At 36.2% G+C, this 24,909-nt stretch overlaps 1 protein-coding gene across 1 annotated transcript in view; it reads left to right on the top strand.

The window, feature by feature from the left end:
- LOC126260459 (multiple PDZ domain protein) overlaps positions 1-24,909 on the top strand; it is a 1,565,360-nt gene that overhangs the window by 388,889 nt on the left and 1,151,562 nt on the right. The window contains exon 5 of the mRNA XM_049957788.1: positions 20,700-20,804. Coding sequence (XP_049813745.1) covers positions 20,700-20,804 — 105 coding nt within the window. The remainder of the gene's footprint in view (positions 1-20,699; positions 20,805-24,909) is intronic.

Here is a 24,909-nt window from a genome sequence, read left to right as displayed (position 1 = left end):
TGGAAACATCTGTTGGCTTTATACCAAGTGGAGTTGAACATTCCTGCCTCCAAAAACCGTGAATACGTTCCCACCCATGACCTATAAGAAGATATCAACAGTGACAGCTGTGTGGTTTGTGATGTAACATATCACTTTTGGTAAAGCGATGTGTTATCCAATATCTATGTAGAAGCCAAATGATGATAGCCACAGTGTCTGCAAGGTAGGACGATGATGGAAATTTGGTTATGTGTTCTGGTACCTGCTGTCTAGGCAGTTTTTCCTTGCTATGATGACATGGCTTGGAGAAGTAGGGAAAGCCATTGTATAAAGGGGTGCCTTGACAGTGGTTCATTCTGTCAAGCAGATTTATACAGAACTGTCATTAGTACTGCCAGATTCAGTTTATGCAATATCAGATCAAATGTATGAACACTTTTTGTGGATGTGGTGTCCCCATATGCCATCAGATTAGTGTAACTGTTGTTGGAAGACTTACTTTCTGTCATTTAGTAGAAAGTGAGAATTGATTAAAGCTTCCAGGTTCCAGCATAAGAACAGCTACAGTGGCAAGTAAATAATAATTTACGTGGCTCATTGTCCTGGACCAAATCCTTCAATTAGACACCACTTTGGCAACTTGCAGGTCACTAATCTACCCCACTTATCATACTGGAGTACGGGGATCTATAGTTCAACATGCAATCCAAACTATGTGTCATTTCTGGCGACTCTTGACATTATTGAGAGGTGAAAGCTAGATGAAAACATTTCAGTAAATGAGGCCCATCTGTCTGACATTTTGCCCATTATACCTAGAATAGCTTTTTGTGACTCTCCCAATCTGTGCAATATCCTTATCAGACCACATGCTCCTGCTGGACCCATCTCTCTACCCTATGTCTCCTACCCCTGTGAAGATCCTCACTGTAAGACTTGCACAATGCACACTCCTACCACCACCTATACCAGCTCTGTAACTGGCAAAATGTATACTATCTAAGGGAGAGTCACCTGTGAAATGACACGTTGTATACAAGTTGTTATGTAAACACTGTTTGGCCTTTACATCAGTATGACTGTTATCAGGTTATCGATTAAGATGAATGGGTATAGGAAGAGGGTATCTACTGGCAACACACAGTATCCTGTTGCCTGTTACACCACACATGCAATCTGGATTCTTCTCCCCTGACACCAGTTTCTCAGAACCCCACAGGTGGGAACTGGTGCTACAACATTTCCTGGGTTCTCAACACCCAGCTGGCCATAATTTACATCTTCCTTTCTTCACTCTTTTTAATTTTCTTCATGTTTCATTTTCTGATCTGTCCATCTTCTGCCCTCCCACCTCTATCGCATACATGCAGTTAGTTTTTAGCTCTAAAACTTGTGCAAGATGTTTTGTCAGTAATCTCAGTCTTGCTTATTACCCTATCTTCCACCTTTAAAGTCTCAGGTTTTCAGATTTCATCCAGTGTAATCCTCAACAACAGTCTTCCTTCTCATTACACCCTGTAAAGTCTCCCCTGACCTTGCGTTTTGGGCAACTGTTGTGAATTCAACCCCTTTTCCTAAACCCCATCAGTCCTCTTTCTTAACCTCTCTTCCTTCCCCCTCAACCGTACTGTCAGAAGAAGAAGCCACTGGCTCCGAAAACTTGCGAACTTTGATACTTTTTATATATGTGTTTTGTTGCTGCCGTATGGTAAGTAGATTTTTATCCAATTACATTAAAATTTCTGACTGGATTGAATATTTCTTGGTAGGGAGGTAGTAGCATATTATCTTGAAAGACAATTCCCATTTTCTACCCTTGCTCTTACAAAATCACTGTAATTTGTACCACAATCAATTGATTGTGTCTGTTTGCTATTTTCAAGTGTGTACCCCTATACTCATAAGTTTACACCATCAACTTTTATGGGTGTATACAAATGTGCATCTGTCAGTGTAATAGGTAACTGCTGCCATAGGAAACATAAGTAACAACAATATTTCATGCTACTCAACACATTAAAATAGCATTACTGCTGTAGTGACATACATCAGTAACCATAAAAATTCATAATATGTAGCAAAGAACATTTCTCTCTCCAGATTCATTCACCACTGTCAACAGTGTTGAATCAACTTGGATAGGGCAATGTTCTGTGTGATATGCTATGTGTTTTAAGTTTATGTATGTATGCCTCTCTGGTGGTAATGTTATTCTAAAGCAGTGTCAAGTATGGAATGTTGTTATCACTCATGTTTACTATGACAACAGTTATACACTAAAATGACATATGTACATTTCTATAAATTTATAGTCAGCGACAATGTAAGTTTATGAATATAGGAGTACACATTTGAAAATGTCAAACAGCCAAATTCAGCTGATTGTGGTAAAAATGACAGTGATTTTATAAGAGCCAGGATGGCAATGGAATTGTCTTTCAAGGTAAAATGCTGCACTCTCCTTACCAAGAAATTCTCAATCCAGTTGCAAATCTAGTCCATAATAATAAATTGTATGGTAAATGGCAAGCTGTATACCTGCATTAGCAAGCAGTACATCTGCAGTCAAAGAACTTGTTTAACATAGTGTCAGCCATAGTTCACGTTTTTGTTGGAAATGGCATTTATGTTGTGGAAATTTTACCACAACATGCCTCAGTAGTTTAGAAAATAATTGTAACTTAGATTACATGTGATTTAAGGAATTTTTCAGCTCTGTACACTAATATTAACTGATACTGGTGCTCTATATGAGTGTAAAAACTTTGTGCTGTTTCTTTTGTTGGTGGTGCTGCATAAAGCCAGAAGAAGTGTACCTCTTCTGCTCTTCACTGCTTCCTACAGCACTTGTGGCACAAAGTTATGCCTCCTCTCTACCCCCTGTGCAGGTCTCCCACTTTCTCCATTTCTTCACCTGAAAGTAGGATAAAAAAAGAAAGAGAGAAAAAAAAGTAGTAGTAGGGTTTTAACGTGTCCGTAGATTGATTTACATAAAAATTTGTTTACAAGTATCTATGCAGCCACTATGTTATTAGTTTCAAATAATGAGTTGGATAATCTTCCTGTCTTCTTCCTTTCTCTTTTCTTTTTCCTTTAAAGTGTCTGATAAAGTGTACAATCTACAGACATCCAGAATTCCCATCAAATATTTATACTGAAGCAAATTTTGTCTTGTTTTAATAATCACGTAAGGATTTCGATATGTCCATGAGTAGTTATTGTAGTAATCAATTATTCACTCTGTGTAAATCACACATCAGTTGTAAATAAAATGGGAGCAGTGAATAGTGGAACTGCAATGCTGTGTCTTGAAAGCCATTGCAGAAATGTAATTTTACACAAAATTATGAGATAGAATTGTATAAATTTTTGGGAGTATTTTCCTTTTGATACTTGTAACCTGACATGGGAGTTTTGTGTCTGAAATGTTGGCATTTACTGCTATTGATGGATATAAAGTAGCTACTCATGGAGAGCTGACCATGCTAGAGTTTTGCTAATGCCTTCATCAACTACAATTCCTCACACCCTTGTTTCAGGATTATTTCAGCTCTTCACAATGACGATTCATCCATATCTGCTCTGTAGGCCAAAGTTTGCAAGCTTTACTGGAATAATTTTTAAATTATAATACAAAGTCTATTTCAAAATTATTTTTACTTTTAGAACTGTGATTGTAAATTTCACGGTTTGTCCTGAAATCACTCTTACTATTAACCACAAACGCACTTAGGGTGCAAATGTATTGACATATTATGAGTGTCAGAATCTGAACATCCTGAAGGGACTTCTACAAGATGTTCAATTATTGACTCCACACAATATTATTATTGCACCTTGACTTCAGATGCATCTCCCATAAGACAGAGTGGAAGTATATAAATTATGCATTCAAAATGAGACACTAGATTTTCCCAGCAGACATTCAGGTGCCATTCTGGATGTGAGTGTCAAAGTGACATTATATTACAATATCAGTCCAAGATAACACCATTCAGTGACCTGCTATACTGAGGTGCAATTGCATCTTTTACTCCATATATACCTATCACCCCACTCCTAATCTGTATCTTGGGGCATGCTGGTAATCCTGTCTGCAGGTCAACACAGAGACAGATTTATAAATACAAGGAAGGTGTATCTTAGTTTTTTTGTTAACTTGTTTGTGTGCTGCTGCCACATCAGTATGTTATCCTACAGGATGTCCAAGTGAATGCCTAGGAATTTCTCACATGAATTTTCCTTTATTGTATGCCCATCGGTCTGTGCTTCTGATACCAATATATCACTTTTTACTTGTTTGGAATAGTTCAGATTGATTGTATGTAAGATTAAGAATTCAGATGTTTACTGTGGACCTGTTGTAACCTTGGGACTGTATTATGAAAAGAATAGATTGATACGTATCATGTAGTGGAGATGTTGAGTCGCATATCGGCACAACAAAAATATGGGCAAACAAGTAAGCTTTTAGCCAGAAAGGCCTTCATCTGAATTAGATTGACACTCACATCCAGAATGGCACCTGAAAGCAGAGTGTGGGTGATAAACAGTTTAAATAAAAACAGAATAGAAACTTTCTAAATGTGGTACTACAGAAGAATGCTGAAGATTAGATGGGTCGATCATGTAACTAATGAGGAAGTACTGAATAGAATTGGCGAGACGAGAAATTTGTGGCGCAACTTGACCAGAAGAAGGGTTTAGTTTATAGAACACATGAGACAGCAAGGGATCACCAATTAAGTATTTGAGGAAAGTTTGGGGGGGTAAAAATCAGAGAGGGAGACCAAGAGATGGATATAGTAAGCAGATTCAGAAAGATGTTATTCAGAGATGAAGAGGCTTGCACAGGATAGAGTAGCATGGAGAGCTGACTTCAGACTGAAGACCACAACAACAAAACACACACACACACACACACACACACACACACTCATGCAAATGCAATTCACACACACCTGACTACAGTCTCTGGCTGCTGAGGCCAGACTTGACTATTGTATGCTTGTGTTATGTGTGTAGATTTTGTATCGATATGTGGATCAGTTTTCTTGCACTGATCTTTTAGCAGTGAAATAGTTTAAGAAATGACCAAAGAAGTGTTTTCTATGCCTGTATGTGACAGATATTAAATTATTGTCTGGGTGTGAGTTAAATAACCAGTTTTGATTCTGAAATAGATAGCAAAACTCATGGCTGGTATTTTTAATTGCTAATTTTGTGCTGTTTTAAGAAAGCAGAGTGTCAGAACTGTGACTTATACTTATACTTTATCATGATATGATTCCCTTGTAGCTCAGTCAGTTCTTCCTTGTGATGATTTGAGAGGGTAGATAATTTAAGTTTATGGAACTTGTATTTTTCTCTATCTCCTAAAGTACTTCAAGTTTATGGAAGATGGTAATGTAAAGTACTTTCAGTATCCTTCATTATGTGTCCATCATCCAGGATGATAAAAAATATCTTGCATGTATTATTCTAAGATTGGAGGATGAATTGTTCAGCTGCTCATGAACCTGATGAGAAATACAGGTGCTTGATGAAGCTGAGTTAGTCATGACTAGGCATATTTTTATGTTGCAATGTAGAAATGTGCCAGTATATTAGTGGAAGAAAACTGTGCAATTCAATGTGCCATACATAATTTCTGCTGCTGAAACAAGTCGTTCTTACTACGACTTTGTATGAAATTACAGGACAAGGTACAAGTTAGTTACAGGATGCCTGCTAATTGGACAGTAATTCACAATAGGTTTTTGAAAACACTGTACTGACTTCTGAATGGCAATGTAATTGAAAAAAATAAGACCATTAGCAATACTGTATTAAAATGAGCTTATAGAAAACTAAAGTGGATAGTAGAACACGTGAGAGAAGAAGGAGAAGGAGAAGAAGAAGAAGAGAACCTCTCAGTGTCAGACCTAAAAGAGAAAAGAGATGCTGCATACAGACTATAATAATGGCATGATTAATCATGTTTAAAGAAGGAAGTTGAATACAACTAATTTTGATATGTATGATACATGATGGAGATGAAGAGTGAAGGCAAAGCCAATTTCATTTTTATTCATTTCTTTACCACAGTCTTTAGTATCACACCTCTGGTGTGTCTTTTTCAGTAATGTTAAAAATGGAATGCTGAAGTATTGCTCATGACCAGCATTTTAAAGATTGAGAATCAACTGCTCGTTACTTAGATCAATTCATTTTTTCCTATAATTTATTCAGTGAGTGTGCTGTTCTATCAAGGTACAGGATTTCCCTGTGGCTAATGCCATCTTATTCATAAGTGGGCCCTCCACCATCTATTGATTGCACTGGAAAAGATTAAATAGGTTGCATTACATTTTTTGACATTTGATTTTGTGATGAGATGGTAAAAGTTTATGAAGTATTTTACATTACGTAGGCTGTACGTTAGCTTTCACCTTAAATGTGAAAAATACTTATGTCATTTTATTGCTATCAGATTTTGATAGCAATAATGTGAAATGATCTTAGTATAACAAGCCAATTCAGTTGTTAAAATTTGCAGCCATTCATCCATGGCTGCTAATTCTATGGCATTTTTAAATATTAATATTATAATTATTCTTGCTTCCCAGATAAAGAACACACCTAATTGTAATGTATTTCCCTTAGTCCCAAGTAAAAATGTATGTTACTTTGATTTATGTGCCTTTTACTAATTGATGGCATGGATGTTTTTGGAGATAAGTTGTTTTATTTATTTTTTAATGTATATGTATGTTTTTAGTAGGAGGAGGGGGATGGAGTTGGAAATAGAATTTTGGTTTTACTTAGTTTTGCAGATTCATGACATTGTTAATAGAGCATGCTGTTAGAATAGTTTTGGATAATACTTTGAAATTAAAAAAAACTGCCATGCAACCATGATTATGGGGAAATCTTACTTTAGGGTGTTTAGTTACGAGGCACAGAAAATGTATGATGCTAAATTCACAAGTAATATTTTGTGCTGAATTATAATATTATTCAATGATTAAAAACCATTCTTTATTTGTTGATAGAACTCATATAAGAATGCAATGTTTGCATACATAGCTAAGACTTTGACATGAAAACAAGTGCCTGTTTGTTAGTATTGCTAAAATAGAGTTTTTATTTGAAACATTGCATAGAATATTGGAGAACTGGAACTGTATGGATAATGAACAGTAAACATACAAAAATTCACACTATGAAGCCGAAGCTCTTCATTCTTTGTATTTTTCTCATTAATTGTCCTTCTTGTATCTTTCTTCCAAGATTGCACTGTATGCTGCAGAATATTTTTCTGCATTGTAAAGCAGTATTCAGTATTTTTGAGTAGTATATATTTTTCACATGCAGTTCGTGATATGCTGTAATTATTAAATTTCCAAACTGTATACAATACTCATAAATAATTCACAATACTGAAACATTTGTGTCTTGTGCACTGACACTGGGAGCCACTTCAGTCACCTCTGAGCTCCAAGAGAAGCCATACTGAACTCTACATCCAATTTACACATCCCAGTAACCTGATAAAATAGGATTATGCCTGCCCTTCCGTCTTCCTTGTGTGTCGGTCGCAGTGATGTCAGTTGCTATTGCTCTGTGACAGCAGTTGCTTTCAGCATTCTCTCTCTGCTGCCTTTATTCCACAGAACATGTGTCTCCTTTTTTATTCCCACTGGAGTACGTGATTCAGGTAATTACTTGATATTGGATTTTTAACTGTTGTGTGAAGTGTGACTGAAAAACTCCACAAACAACATTTTTATTAATTCATTTCTAGAATCAAACAGTATAAATAGTTTAGAATACAACAAAACACACAGAATTACTCAGAATTGGCCTGTATCACAAAGAAGTCGGTGTATTTTGTGTCACAGCAATAAAAATTTTATATGCTACAAAATTGATTACCTTTTGAAAACAATGTTATTTCAATTGTAATATTTTGGATTCTAAATGTTTTCACTGAATGTACATCATAAAAAACAATACACTTCCTATGACTACCAGAATTAAATTACACAAAAGTTACATACTTCTACAGATACAGTGTTCTCATACTGAAATGTTGTGAGAAACTTATTTTCTGGTGACATTTTTTCTGTTATGCTTTTATTTATTTATCCACCTGCAGATAACATATATTGCAATGTTCTTGCTAGTGTGTAAAAAAATTACACAATGCTTTACTTCAGAAAAAAACATTAAACCAAAAATGTGTTCAATTCTTCATTGATTAATTTATTTATTTAATACTGGAGTTGTCTGCATTTATTTCAGTATGCCACACATTTTGAAATAAAAAATCATTTCCCACCTTAATACAAAATAGTAGCTAAACATACATAACAGTGAAATCAGTAATATCTAATTTCAAGTATGTATTAAAGCATTTACTCAGTGCAGTTTGTTACTATGAAGGAATGCATTGCATTGTATTATTTTTTTATTTGAAAGATTATTTTGCAACTGGCTTCTTCTCTTTAGATGAACACCATCTGTATGTACAAAATTTCACATTAGTTTTATAAGCATAGCAACATAATTCTGTACTAAGCTTTCTGCAGACACAAAGAAATAATTAATAAAATGTATTGCTTGCAGTGTATGATTATTGACATATTCTGGAAGCATAATTGGTTTAGAAATAATTATTTTGCTCCACAACTTTTACTTCAACAGTAAGTTTTCCAGTTTGTATTGAGCAAGGGAATGATACACAAGTTGATAGGTTCTTCATAGACAAATCTGGAAATAAAGAAATAAATGTTGTCCCTGGCACTGAATGCATGCTCGGATAACAATAAAGAATTAAGAAAAACAACATAGCACCACACAGCACACAGAAACTTCCATGGAATTTAGGCAGACTAACTATGGAGAAAATTACAAAATGTTTCCAAAAAATATAAATAAAAATTACATTGAAAGGAAATATAAAATAGGTAAAGAACACACCATGGATTAAAGTAACTTGCAAACAGAAAAGGAAACTTTACACATGTAATAGGTAGGACAAATAGAAATCCTGTTGTTTTAGTGCGCTAGAAAAATTAATCTAGTATAATACAGACAGTTATTAAAATGTCAGTTACTGCACTTTAACTCATAGATTAACATTTCAGCATCATGGAGTACAGTGAAGTGACAGATAAGATCACCAACCCCACAAAAGCAACAATCGTGTCTAGTTCAATGTGGCTTGCCATAAATTTCCCTTGTGCCAACCTCATCAACTCAGAGTAGCACTTGCAACCTACATCCTCAATTGTTTGTTGGATATATTCCAATATCTCTCATACCTTCCAGTTTTTACTCTCTACAGCTTCCTCTAGTACCATGCAAGTTTTCCCTGATGTCTAACCACATGTTCTGTCATCCTGCTCCTCCTCCTTTTCAGTGTTTTCCAAATGTTTCTTACTTCACTGATTTTATGGAGAACTTCTTCATTCCTAATTTTATTAGTCCATAAAATTTTTGACAACTTTCTATAGCAATACATTGCAAACGGTTCAATTCTCTTTTTTCTGGTTTTCCCACAGTCCATGATTCTCTACCATAGAATTCTGTGCTCCAAACATACAGTCTCAGAAATTGTTTCCTCAAATTAAGGCTGGTGTTTGAGGGCAGGCTTCTATTGGCCAGGAATGCACTCTTTGCCTGTGGTGATGTGCTTTTTATGTCCTCTTTGTTTTGCTTGTCATGTTATTTTGCTTTCGAGATAGCAGAATTCCTTAACTTCATCTACTACATGGTCCTCAGTTATAAAGTTAAGTTTATCATTAATCTCATTTCTGTTAGTTAGCATTACTTTCATCATTCTTCAGTTTACTCTGAATCCATATTCTGTACTCATTTGACTGTTCATTCAATTCAGCATATCCTATAATTCTTCTTCACTTTCACTGCGAACAGCATTGTCATTTGTTAATCTTGTGAATGATATACTTTTGCCCTGAATTTTAATCCCACTCTTGAATCTTTCTTGTATTTCTTCCATTGCTCCTTTTATGTATAGAATATGGGTGGAAGACTATATCCCTCTCTTACACTCTTTGTAATCTGAGTGTTTCACCCTTGGTCTTCCATTCTGCTTGTACCCTCTTGATTCTTGTACTTATTGTGTATTATCCATCTTTCCCTATGGCTTACTCCTATTTTTCTAAGAATTTCAAACATCTTGCACCATTTTACATTGTCAAACACTTTTTCCAGGCCAACGAATCCTATGAACAGTCTTAATTTTTGTTCAGTCTTGCTTCCATTAATCATCACAATGTCAGAACTGCCTCTGGTGTCCTTACATTACTGAAAGCCAGACTGATCATCATCTAACAGATCCTCAATTTTCATTTCCATTCTTCTGTATAATATTGTTGTCAGAAACTTGGGTGCATGAGCTGTTAAGCAGATTATGTGATGGCTGTAACACTTACCTGCCCTTGTTATCTTCAGGATTATGTGGATGATATTTTTCCAGAGTCTGATAGTACGTCAGCAGGCTCGTAGATTCTATGTATTAACTGGAATAGTCCTTTGGTTACCAGTGTCCCGAGTGATTTAAGAAATTCCAAAGGAATGTTATCATTCATTCCTGTCTTACTTGATGGTGTTTCTGATGAAGTGCTATTAAACTCTGCCCCCAAATGTTGGGGATTCCCTGTATCTTCTACATCAACTCTCATTTCATACAGTCATTTCATCAAACAAATCTTCCCCTATAGAGACCTTCAGAGTAAATTTTTGACGTATCCACTCTCTCTCTCTGTACTTAACATTGGAATTCCTATTGCACTCTTAATGCTGACACCCTTCCTTTCAATTTCACCAGAGATTGTTTTGACTTTCCTATTGCTCAATAAGTCCTCCTGATGTCATTTTTTACACATTTTGTCTGCAGCCATTTTGTCTTGCCTTGCCTGCTCATCCTGTTTATTTCCTGTGTTAAATGAGGTCAAAGAAGAGGCCAGGCAGCTTAAAAAAATAGTAATTCAGTAGGTTGAAAAAGCAGTTTCCAAAATATGTAAGCAAGTAGAAGTCTTCCTTGCTATTTTTATGATTTTATGACAGCAAGAAATATTGTCTTTTACTTCAGTATTATGGTTCTACCTCTTCTTATCAGGACATAGTTGCCAGCTGTCCTGTATTGTGAGAGATTTCCCATATTTGAGGATTTAAAAAAAAACGTTATTCTGTATGGACATTTTATGAGATGCTAAAATCCCTTATTGAATGTTTTTCTGATAATTTATTGAATTTATGTAACTCACATGTCATAATTAGGCCTTTATCACTAATCAGTAAGTTGAAGCATGAATCTGCCTTAGGACACTTTTGTTGCAATTATGATATGGTATTTGCCTTACTTACAGTGTAGCCCAAGTCAGTTGTCAAAGTAACTTCAATAGTACAATTCATGTGTTATTCGATAACAATTAAAGTTTTAAACATCACACCAACAAAAAACAAAGCTTTGCAGCTTTGAGCTGATGGAATTCACGCATAAACAACAGACGTTAGGCCTCAACTATCAACACTGAAGTTTAGTTGTATTGTTGTACAAATATGATTAACAATGAAGTAATAATGTGTAATTCACCACATAAGCAAGTGAAATGGTTATGTATTTATCTATAAAAAGAAATATTCATGGCTAGAATGCATCAATAACAATTTGTTCGAGGTGAAATAAGTAAGCTGTAGTTACAGTTGTCAGCAATTTTTCTAAATTAGTAAAAATGACAAGAAACTGTTGACTAAAGCAAAAATGAGCTGGTAAATGCAATTTTGTTGGAGGTTAGCCTTATGATGGAATGATATATAGCAGAGTACTGCTAATCTGAATGTTCGGTTAATCCGAACATGAAAAATGTTTGTCTAAGTATGGAAAACTGTGCAGTAAACTACTGTACATACACACTATTTTAATTTACACAGTACAGTAAACATGTATTAGAAAAATTGGCAAGAAAAGATTAGGTTTAAACAATGCACAACAATGAAAGAAAAGCTGTCAAACTTACTAAAATACAGCAGACATTTTATCCCTACTTTTTAGATGATAAAAACTCAATCATTGGTTTTTGGTGTAATGAAGACAGTCTGTTATATGACTCATAGTTGCACCATCATCTCATAAACATCAAATCAGCAGGTGTAGCAGTGGGATGTTGCTTCAAATAATGTAGCGCGAGGTCAAGGGCTTCTGATGTGTCACTGTGTGGCACCAGCTCTCCTTTGTTGCTTTCAGTGTCATTGTCACATCTATGACAGCAGTTCACTTCTTCCTGGTCTTGAGTCACAGCAGCAACTAAATCAGCATCAGTAAGGTTCTCCACACATGCCCCATCTGCTGCCATCCACTCATCTATGTCTCCTTCAATAGCTTCTTCACATCCAGGAATTGTCTGTATCATTTGCAGTAGATTTTCCTCTTCATTCTCAGCTAGGTTTTCATGAAATTCAAGAGATGTCCACAGTTTTCTCCACCATTTTCTCAGAGTATTTTCTGAAATATTCTGCCATGCCTCAGCAGCCAAATTAACAACATCCTTCACATTGGTCTTTTTTATTTTGTCCACTAAAGGAATGCTGTAATCTTGGATCAGCATTCTTAAAAATCAGTTTTAATGTTTGCAGTGCGCCCTGGTCCATCAGCTATAGAAGTGATGTAACATTCAGTGGCAAAAACTTCGCCACAATTTCTCCATCACATAATTCCTCAGTGCTGGGGTGAGACGACGCGTTATCAGTCAAAAGGATTGCATGTGGAGACAAATGATTTTCCTGAGATAACCATCGAACAGAGGGAACAAACTCACCATGAAACCATTCTTCGAGCAGCTTACCATCCATCCATGCTTTTTTCTGGTTGCGATAATATACGGGCAGGGACTTCATGTTGCAGTTTTTAAAAGCTCTGGGCCTAGCAGATTTGCTGATCAGCATTAAAGGCAGCTTGTGATTACCAGCAGCTTTGCTGCACACTAATAAAGTCACATGATCTTTGCACATTTTAAGACCAGGAGCATGTTCTTCTGCTTTTGATGCCAGGCTTTTTGTTGGCAATGCCCTAAAATTAAGGCCAGTCTTGTCAGCATTATAAATATGTTGGGGAGAGTACTTTCCCTCTCTTATCATTTTTTCAAACTCACCCAAGTATTCCTTCACTGCATGGTGGTCAGAAGAAAGCTTGTCTCCAGTAATTGTTAGCTGATGGATTCCATGACTTTTTTAAATCTGCCCAACCAACCCGTACTCGCACTAAAAGACTCATCACCTTTCATTAACTTGTTGAAGTAAATGCTTTCTCCCGAACCAGTGCTCCACTTGGAGGAGTTCCCCTTTCTACTTCTTCATAAACCAAAGGAAAAGAGCTTCATCCACTTTATTGTACTGGGATTGTTTCAAAGTCTGCCGAATTTTGAGTGTTTTTCCCTGAAGATGTTGGACAGGACTGTTCAAGCTTCACTCGGTTCTTCTTCCAATTGCAAATGGTTGCCAGATTAGATACATTCTCATCATTGTCTATCCACTTCAAAGCATTCAGTTTTTCTTTGAGAGATAATGCTGTATGTTTCCGTTTACTCACTATGAAAATATGTACACCACTACACTTGAATGAATACAATACAACTGTTATGTGTGCCAGTGATTGATAGCTAACATAACCACATGCTTTGTGAGCTAACTGGCAGTGCACTGACCTCAGACATTACAGAGGTCTCCACAATGTATAACAACAAGAGCAGGGAGTGAGAGTGAGCCATTGTTCCCACACTTGTCCCCAATTGTTACCATGGTGTACCTATTTATCTGCTTGGTATACTTCATTCTAGAAACTCGTCACTGTAACTCCGGCGAATCCGAACAAATCAGTAATCCGAACAAGATCCGTTCCCAATTAGTTCGGATTAATGAGACTCCAGTGTAATCTTGTTAATGTTCAACATTTAACACTTTGACTGTTTTGTAAGCATTCAAACAAGCTCTGTACCATTTACATGCAAAGCTACTAATGCAATATTTTTCACTAAACTAATTAACATAAGTTTTCTAGTTACTACAGTGTGTGTGTCCTTCCTTGAATATAAAAGTAGCTGATTGGGGCAAACATTTGGAGTTATCATTAATGTCCCTTACAGGGGCTTTGTAGAAATTGGTAATGTTATCAGGAGATACCAGTTTGAGGCTTGCTTTATGTTTGCTTCATGTACAAATACAGATGTTATACAAAAGTTGGAAAGATTAGAAAATGCTCCTTTTTTGTGCAATTACAATTTAAATTTACATTAAGCATTATTTGACACATGTTCATATTGTGAAAGGAATCTTCACTGGTTGAATAGAAATGCTTTGTAAAGCTATTCTAAGAGAACTGCATGTAGGAAAATTATTAGAAGACCTACAATATTTGCATTAAACTTGCAGAAATATTTGAAATGAATATTTCACTTTATAACAAAATATACATTGTAATGGAGCTTCTGGCACTTTCTTTATTATTCACAACATCCTTTTTCCTGCTACATTAGTTCTGCAAGGTGTACTAGAGAGCATCTGTCAAAACTGTAAAGTGGGAGAGAGGTGTGGCAAATTGAAGCTGTGAGGGGGTCATGAAATCATGAATGGTGTGGAAATTGCTGTCAGTAGACAATTTTCCATTATAGTGTTAAGTAATTAATAAAATATGGACTTCCTTAGTAGAAAGCACTCATATCGATACTTTACAAAGAGTAATGCATGTGGGTTTTAAAATCGTTGTCTGATCTCTGCTTTCTTGTGCTTTTATGTGAATTATAAGAGGATTTATCACATTATTGAACTTACTATTGTTTTTATGCAGACTGTTACTGATGGTGATTGATGTGAGTCTGGACATACTGCCACCGCATTATACTGTGACTTAAATTAATAAATTATCTGGTGGCATCCATGTACATTTGACTTCATAGTTGATTTTGATTAAACTCTGTCACTAATACATGTATTAAAATTTTATTTTGGAGATAGATTCTCACTTATATGATTTAAAGAATCTGCAGTCTATAGCTCAAAGCCTGATTCAGAGATTGGTGTTTTAATCATAATTTATGCAATAAATGTAATTTCCATTTTTTCCATTTTTGCTTTTTTACAGTTTCCATTTAACCTTAGCTCCTCTGTTATCAAAGAAAAGTATTATTTTTCTGTACTTCTTATATTTTCACATAATTAAATAATATTAGAGTAATTTATATCATGAAAGACAAGGGATGACCTTTGGGTTTCCATGGCTGCTCACACCCTTTCAAAATGCCAGCTATACCAAGACAGCAGCAGAAATAATGCGGTGGTGTTAAGCTAGTCTGGATGAATTAATTAGCTGCTTAATAACCATGGATAAGTGTTGGGTGTAACACTATGATCCTGAAACAAAGGAGCAAATAAGTGGATTTACTGCCAATACCACTGGACAAGGTGATGTTGAATGATTTTGTCATGACTGCCATGGTGTGGTGCTAACAGATTATGCTTAAAGGGCAAACCATCACAAGAGTATAATACCAATATCTCCTGACAAAATTGTAGGAAGCTGTGGGGATAAAGCTCATGGGAAGCTGTGAAGATAAAGCTCATGGGAAGCTGTGAATACAAAGCTCATGGGAAGCTGTTCAAGGGGTCGTTTTTTGCTTCACAACAATACACCAGCTCGCACATGCTGCTTCTTTGGACTGTCGAATTTTGTTTGGCCCTCCATATGTTCCTGACATGGAACTCAGTGACTTACTCCTCTTTTCTGGGATGATGAAACCACAGTATGTTTTGCATTTTCAGGATAGTGATTTTTGAGGTGGAAGGTTTGCTGAGCAGCCAAAATACAGACTTTTAAAACAAAGGTTTCTGTCAAATTATCCACTATTAAGGAAAATGTGTTGTAATAGAGGATAAATATGTAGAGAAGGACTAACATTATCACCAGTTTCCATGGTCATAGTCTGGTTTTTTCAAGGCAATATTTAAAACTTTATGTTCACCCCTAACAGAATCCAGATGAAGAGTATCTTCAAAGATGGGACTGAAAGTAACTAATCATAAAAGAGAGTTACATGTTATTCAATTAATTCGTGTGATACAGTAAAGCAGGAGAGAGAAATGTCAACTACTCATAAGATTTATCTATCTGTTCACATTGTTTGGTTTAAGTGCAAATAAGGGGAGCAGTTGAAGTGATAAAGTATCTTTATAGAGCTGTAAGTAATAGTTTATGATTATTGTCATGATTATTTTTGTGTTTCACAAACATCTTTATCTATAGTTTCATTTTGCATAAAATGTACCGCTCTTGTATATCATTCTCTTCTCTGTTATGGTAGAAGATGTACACAAAGATAATAATACTTTTTTGTTAGTTTGTAACTGTGTTGAAATACATCTATCTCTAAAGTGTAGTATGTAATTCTTCAGGTGTATCCACTGATCTTCTGAAACCTTGAGGTGTCTGGTGTTCTGCCAGATATCAGTGTCGTCCATCCACAATGTTTTGACTACATGATATGTCTGAATCAGGTACTATTTGTGACTGCTTGTCGAGTGGAATGGGTCCAGTAGTTAAATTTACTGCCTTTCCCCTCCATGGTCAATTCTAGGTGCTTTGTCTGTGGTGCATCCCCCCTGGGAATGTACCGAGATTTTCCACCTTTGGTATGGCCCACCTGGCTGTGAGCTGGAATGCAGATTTTGGTCCAATTCTACTTCAGGGTTGGCACACTGGTCCAACAACATAGCACCATCTTGTGGCCAGATGCACCAGACCAAAGATGGAACCCCTCAGTTCATTTTTTGTGGGAACTGACCATATGCAAAGTGTCTAGAACTGACCAAGGAAGGGGTTGGGAGTAAGTATAAATACTGGACTTGTTTCATTCGATGGACTTTCTCAGGTATCATCTGATGAAGATGAGTCACATCATTGAAATGTTGTCTGTGGACATCGCTGATATCTGTCAGAGTACCTGGCACCTTAAAATGACAAAGTGTAGTATGGTTTTTCTGTCAGTGTTATGTATGTATGTATGAGGAACCTCCTTGTCATTACTCTCATTTTTCAGTTTCTACTTACTTCTCACTGATATAACTGGCTATCAAATTTCTTTAGTATACTCCTGTAATTTATTTTAACATTATACATCTGTGACACAGTCTTCCTGCATTTCCAAATATCAGTCTTTTTGCTTTCATTTGACTGTGCTTATGAGCTACCCTGTTAATCACATCACTGTATTTATTTCTTCCATGCATAATTTTAAGCTGTCTGTTATGAAGAAGCAGAAGCAGCATCTTCCCCCCCCCCCCCCCCACTCTCTATCTCTCTCTCTCTCTCTCTCTCTCTCTCTCTCTCTCTGTCCTTCTATTATCAGTTTCATACACCTGTTTGCCCAGATTGTCCCACATCATTTATTGCTGCAAATAAAATACCCTTTCCTGCTAAAAATGTACCAGCTTTTAACAACTCTTAATATGCAGTGCATCCAAATATAAAATTATCAGTTCCACACATTAGAGACTTACAGAAAACATTTTTATGATGGATGCCACAATAATTTATTTGAATATCTATCACTCTGCTCATTAAAATTTTCATTTTTTTATTGTGATATTGTGGTGAAGTACTTACTAGTTTGAGATGTGAGTTTCTTTTTAGTACCTTCTGTCTAGAGAATATTTCCTAACAGATTTGTTTCAGTATATATGAAGATAGTAACTGTTCTTGAAAGAACAGATACCATTGATGACCGTGCAGCTTCTCTAGAATAAATGATAATTAATTGAAACCCTTAGCTGCCGACAGGTGTTGTTTATATATCTTGATGGGGACAGCTGAAAATGAGTGCCCTGACATTTGTTTCAGTAATTATAAAATAGATGTAATCCTCATATACACTGGAGAGCCAAAGAAACTGGTACCTGCCTAATATCGTGTAGGACCCCACGACATGGTATGGACTTGAATAATGTCTGAAGTAGTGTTGGAGGGAATTGACACAATGAGTCCTGCAGGGGTGCTCATAAATCCATAAGAGTACGAGGAGATGGAGATCTTTTCAGGACAGCACTTTGCAAGGCATCCCAGATATACTCAATAATGTTCATGTCTGGGGAGTGTGGTGGCCAGCTGCAGTATTTAAACTCAGAAGAGTGTTCCTGGAGCCACTCTGTAGCTACTCTGGACATGTAGGGTGTTGTGTTGTCCTGCTGGAATTGCCCAAGTCCTTCGGAATGCACAATGAACATGAATGGATGTAAGTGATTAGACAATATGTTTACGTACATGACAACTGTCGCAGTCATATCTAGATGTATCAGGGGTACCATATCACTCCAACTGCACATTCCCCACACCATAACAGATCCTCCCCCAGCTTCAACAGTCCCATGCTGACATGCAGGGTCCATTGATTCATGAGGTTGTCTCCATACCCGTACACATCCACCCGATCAATACAATTTGAAATGAGATTCATCCAACCAAGCAACATGTTTCCAGTCATCAACAGTCCATTGTTGGTGCTGGCGGGCCCAAGTGAGATATAAATCTTTGTATCATGCAGTCAGCAAGAGTACACAAGTCACGAGTGGGCCTTCTCATCTGAAAGCCCCTATCAATGATGTTTCTTTGAATGGTTCAAATGCTGACACTTGTTGATGGCCCAACATTGAAATCTGCAGCAATTTTCAGAAGGGTTGCTCTTCTGTCATCCTGAATGATTCTATTCAGTTGTCGTTGGTCCCGTTCTTGCAGGATCTTTTTCTGGCAGGAATGATGGTGGAGATTTCATATTTTACCAGGTTCCTGATATTCACAGTACACTCGTGAAATGGTCATATGGAAAAATCCCTGCTTCATCACTACCTTGGAGGTGCTATGTCCCATCGCTCATGCGCTGACTATAATGTCATGTTCAAACTCACTTAAATCTTAATAACCTGCCATTTTAGCAGCAGTAACCGATCTAACAACTGTGTCAGACATTTGTTGTCTTATACAGGCATTGCCGACCACAGCACCATCTTCTGCCTGTTCACATATCTCTGTATTTGAATATGCATGCATATACCAGTGTTTTTGGCACTTCATTGTATATGCTGTTACCTGTGTTGTAAAACATTTTGGTGCACTGTTTGGATAAATTATTGCTTTCTGTTCATCTTATCATATTAGTAAAATGTTTTTATCTGCTAATCTCTTACCAGACATAGATTTCCAGATGCCATCGAATATGATGAAATTTTATGGTTGTACGGCACCTAGACAGGGTACAAGTAACTCATTCAGGCCCACAAGTGTAGCTGCTGTTTGGAGTACTATTCGCAGCTGTTGAAGGATGCATGTCATAGAATTCACACTGTAAACTTGGTGATCAAAGAAGTTGCAAAGTGATTCTGCAGACTTGAGACTTGTTGTGGGGTGGGGGAGGGAGGGGGGGTGGAGGAGGAAGAGGAGAGGAAACATTTTAAAATATTGGTCATACTCTACAATACAATGGAACTTTTTGCCATATAGCAGTGCACATTATATTGCTGATACCTGAGTAACAACTTCTCTGTGTTCATATTTGCCACTGTCTTCGTAGCATTATTTACCATTTGCCCTTTACTTCCTATCAAAGAACAAGGAAAATATGTGTGGCTTGATACTTCATATAGAGATGTGTTCTATATAGCTCAGATTTTAATTTTACTTGACTACTACTAATTCTACATAAAAATTTTTATCTTTTACTACATTAATATGAATATTAATGTTGAAATGCATGAAAAGAGTCATCTTTTGCTTTCTGATAGTGTAATGGTACCTGTAATGGAAGGAGTAAAGGTAACAATTCCCTCTATAGCTGAGACCTTGATTTGGTGATAGCACAAGGTGCATTTCCAGCACAGTGTGGTTGCCTGGGACTTAGTAACCATGCAGGTGTATGTGTATTCTAGAAGAATTCTCCCAAAGGCACAGCAGTCTCCTTAGTATTGTTTATGTGTGTATTGACTACTTAAAGTCTCATCTATACAGTGAGTTGTTTCCTGTCTCCCCCCCCCCCTGCCCCAACCCCCTTTTTTTTTTTTATTATTTGTATTATACCAAAGCTTTTTCTTTACTGTAGTGGTATCTTAATAGGTGCACAAGATTTTGTGGCAGCACAGGCTTAAAATTTTTCACTTCATAACCAACGTAGTGCTTCTTATCAACCATCACAATTAATGTTAACTACTGTGGGTGTAAAATTTCTCCCACATCTCAGCTACCATTGCATCAGATTATTTTCATGTTTGGTTCTTGTCTTCCTAGAGTTAATTCATACAGTCTTATAGTAAACAAATTAAGGGAGGAATATTAATGTTCAGTTAGTTAGCAAGCAAAATAAAAAAAAAAACAAAGTTTATGTGCCACTTACATATTTAGGTATGGCAGATAAGGAGAGAAATCATTGTGTCTTTTATTTACATTGTCTTCCAAGGGCAATTATCCAGGAAAAACAGCAATAATTGAAACTTCTGTCAGCAAATATAGAGCAACAACATTTTTAAAAAGAAGAAAACTTCATACATGATCAATGTACCCACTTTTACAATGCATTTTTTTTCTTTTTTCTTTTTTTTAATTTATTGTGAATTTATGTACACTTTTGGAAATTTTAACTTGAGTGTTTGAGTCAGAACCTCATTTTAATTTTCAGTGTGACCTATATTCCTGGTGAAGCTGCCACAGCCTACAGAAAATCATTGCTGCAAACTGAAGTGAGCACTGTTCCCATCAAACATATTACACAGATATCCCCCAGGTATGTATTGCCAAAAAGAATTCAGATACCCTTATAAATGTTTCAGTTATAATCTGCTTTTGTGTGGGTGACATAATTTCCAGAATTGGAATACTAGTTATCACTGTGCATTTAGTTGATGGTGGAGTATTTACATAACAGTATGTGACAGTGTTTCACAAGGAGCTTTAGCTGTTATTAATCACATTCTGACAAAAATAGTTTCATTCTTACACACTCCATGTTAGTAAATGTATTCATATGTTTCCTAGTGCATTAATAACTGTGTGATGTATTTTGCAATGAAAATCAAAACACTGTTATTATCTCAAGAGATGTTTCTTGTGAGCTTTATTTTAAAATTACTTCATGTTAGAAATTTCTTTTGCACCCTAGAAATGATATTAGTAAAAATTATCCATTACAGCAAATACTTGCAGTTGGAAAACAGTTCATATGGTTATAAATTGCTATAAATAATTACTCTAAATTACTTCAGTTAGTATTTCATGTTCTGTCTACAACCCTTGTGTCCTCTTTTTAAATATTCTTAGAGGTTTGTAGAGATTTAAGTAAAGTTTCTTGTAGAAAAATAAAAATTAAATAACAATTTAGAAGCATCCATTTAATTGTTTTCTGTATGTGACTCATTTTGATCTGTTCTGTTAGTTCTGAATCTTTCTTGCCAATTAAAGTTGTGTGCTAGATCTGATCTTGAACTCAGAAGCCAGCAAGATTCCAGATTAACTCCTGGTCTAGTCCATACCAGAAAGTTTCAAAGTGGTGCAGTCTGCTACATCAAGAAAGATGCATTCTATTTTTGTCACGTTATGTCAGGATGAGTCACTGCAATCGAGGGCTGTTTGATCGTGACATACTTTCCAGCTTTTGTATTATTGAATATCAAGACATTGAGTTCTCACAACCAAGTTTTTTTTATTGTTGCCACTATTCTCTGTTTTATTGCTATATTTTTCCAGTTGCTGGCATAGCCCACCTTTGCTACCATTGAAGGGGCAAACTTACCAGAGTACTGTCAGTTTATTAACTTGTCAAGAGTGTGTTTTTTGGCATTGTGACAATTCTATGTGGCTTGACACAATAATACACCATGTCTTTGATCAGATTTTATTCACAAATAAGTATCTATCATCACAGATTTAAAAAATAGCTGCACACAGTACTCTGAGCTGGTAATGGGCTCACTTGTATCTAAATAATTTCTCTCTTGATTATGTTTTTATTACTATCAATTCTCCTTCTTTCACAAGTACTGTGCAGTTATGAACTACAGAATGGTAACACAAAAACTGTATTTTTTAAAGTAAATCACTAGTAGAGAAGTTTTATTATTTCATCCATTTTTCTTTGTTTCTGAAATGCTGCCACTTCTTTCCTTTATAACACAAAAATAATGTATTTGGTTATCATCTTCTTAATATAAAGAAGAGAAATGCCTTAACTTGATTGAAAAATTTGTCTTATTAACTGTTTAGGAGTTGTTTGTTTTGAGAAGACCATGAGCCATACAAAATAACAAATGAGTTTTACTTTGATAGCTTCTACCATTTAGTTCTCCCATGTGGCCCATAAACATGTAAACTTGCCAAGCAGATTTTGTTTGGAGAATTGAACATTTATTCTGACTTGACAAACTCGTGTAGTGAGTCATACTTACAAATCAGGAGAATATCATAGTAGATTGGGCGTAATTTGAATTTGTGTTTGTTGGTGCTACTGCAATTGATCAGATCTTCTGCTAGTGAGGTATTTCTCCTTTCACAAAAGCGGAAATACAGAGTTCCAAAATGCAGTTCATAGTGTGAAGCAGTAGTATCATACTGACCACTGTCACCCATTCACTACAAAATGCTGCTCTCCTTACAGCCTTGACCTCTTAGGTAAATTGGCCTATTTACTCTAAACCACAACTGCTTAATGCAAATACTGTTGTTGTTGTCTGGACATCATGACAGTATCCTGTCGACCTTGTTGTGAAAGAATTTTTAAAGTCCCAGATAATGTCTCAGAAACACACTGTTGTGCATATATCTGATGCAGCAGAATTCTCCCTTAAAGTAATGATATCCTTTGCTGTTGATTCCTACAGCACAGAGCTGTACGTATGTGGGCCAAAGTCATTTTGTGTTATCCTTTCAGCAAATTACAAGCAGCAAAAACTAATTACCTTGGTTCTCCATGGGCCAGTGCTGATAATGTAGAAACATAGCATTTGCAAACTTGATTTCTGCATTTTACTATAAATCTGTTGTTGTCCATACATTTATTTATTTGGGGAGGGGTAGAGGGGGGGGGAGAGAGTTATGTGTCCAACATTTGCCTCTTGTATTTCAGCTCAAAGCTTGTGTCAGTAACTTTCAGTTACATATTTTGGTACTTTCAACATTAAGGAGACAGTTATCACACCATTAGTTTGTGACAATTTCGTTTATGTTAATGTGACATTCAGAGACAATGTCTTTTGTTGTTGTTGTTGATGCAGCTCTCCATGGTATTCTCTTCTATACAAGCCTCTTCATCTCTGAGTAATAACTGTGACCTGCATTCATTGTATCTGCTTGCTGTATTCAAGCCTGGGTTTCCCACTACAATCTGCCCCCCCCCCCCTCCCATCCTCCTTTCCACAGTTCACAGTTCCCTCCATTACCAAATGAACTACCCTTTGATGCCTCAGGATGTGTCCTCACAATCAATTCCTTCTTTTAGTCAAGTTGTACCATAAATTTCTTTTTTTCCAGTTTGATTTAGTATCTTGTCTGTAGTTATTTGAGCTACCCATCTAATATACAGCATTATTCTATGTCACCACATTGCAAAAGTTTCTATTTTCTTGTCTAAACAGCTTATTGTCCATGTTTCACACTCCAAATACCTTCAGAGAAGACATCACAACACTTAAATTTATTTTAGATGCTAACAATTTTCTCTGTTTCAGAAATACTTTCCTTGATATAGCCAGTCTGCATTTAACTTCCTCTTTACTTTGACCATCACCAGTTATTTTGCTCCCAAACAGCAAAAATTGTCTTCTACATTTAGTGCCTCATTACCTACTCATATTGCCTCAGCATCGTCTTATTTAATCCATCTAAATTGCATAAATCTGGTTTTACTTTTCTTGATATTCATTTTATAATATCTTTTCAAGACTGTCAATTTTGTTCAGCTGCTCTTCCAAGTCTTTTGCCATCTTTGACGGAATTACAGTGTCATCAGCAAATCTAAAAGTTTTTATGTCTTCTCCCTGAACCCAAATTTCTTTTCCAAATTTCTCCTTGGTTTACTTCACTGATTGCTCAGTGTATAGGCTGAGTAACATTGGGGATAGGCTATGACCCTGTCTCACTCCTTTCTCAATCACTACTACCTTTTCATAACCGTCTTCCCTGATAACTGCAATGTGGTTTGTGTACAAGTTGTAAATCACATTTTGCTCCCTGTATTTTATCCCTAATACCATCAGAATTTCAAAGAGTGTATTCCAGCCAAAGTGGTCAAAAGCTTTCTCTAAATCTATAAACACATCAAACATAGGTTTCCCTTTCTTGAACCTATCTTCTAAGTCTTAAGGTGAGTATTGCCTCAAATGTCCCTACATTTCTCTGGAATTAAAACTGGTCATCCCCAAGGTAGGCTTCTACCAGTTTTTCCCATTCTTCTGTCACTAATTGTTGTTGGTATTTTCAAACTGTGACTTCTTAAACTGATAGCTGTGTAGTACTGACACTTCTCAGTGCCTGATTTCTTTGGAACTGGAACTATTACATTCTTCTTGAAGTCTGAGGATATCTTGCATATCACATGTATCTTGCACACTGGTTGGAATAGTTTTGTGATGGCTTGTTCTTCCAAGGATCTCAGTAGTTCTGAGGCCAAGTCATTTACTCCAAGGGCCTTGTTTCGACTTAGGTCTTTAAATGCTCTGTCCAATATTTCTCATGGTATCATATTTCCCAACTCATTGTCATCTGCTTCCTCTTCCCTTTCTGTAACATTCCAGTCAAGTTTGATTCACTTGTATAGGCCTTCTATATACTCCTTCCAACCTTGCTTTCTTTCTTTGTATTGGTTTGCCACCTGTCTTCTCCTGCTTATGCATGCCTCT

This window comes from Schistocerca nitens, chromosome 5 (genome assembly GCF_023898315.1).
Source record: "Schistocerca nitens isolate TAMUIC-IGC-003100 chromosome 5, iqSchNite1.1, whole genome shotgun sequence".
Classification (NCBI taxonomy): Eukaryota; Metazoa; Arthropoda; class Insecta; order Orthoptera; family Acrididae; genus Schistocerca; species Schistocerca nitens.
Note: the sequence above shows the minus strand (reverse complement) of the source record. Positions and strands in the feature narration are given on the sequence as shown.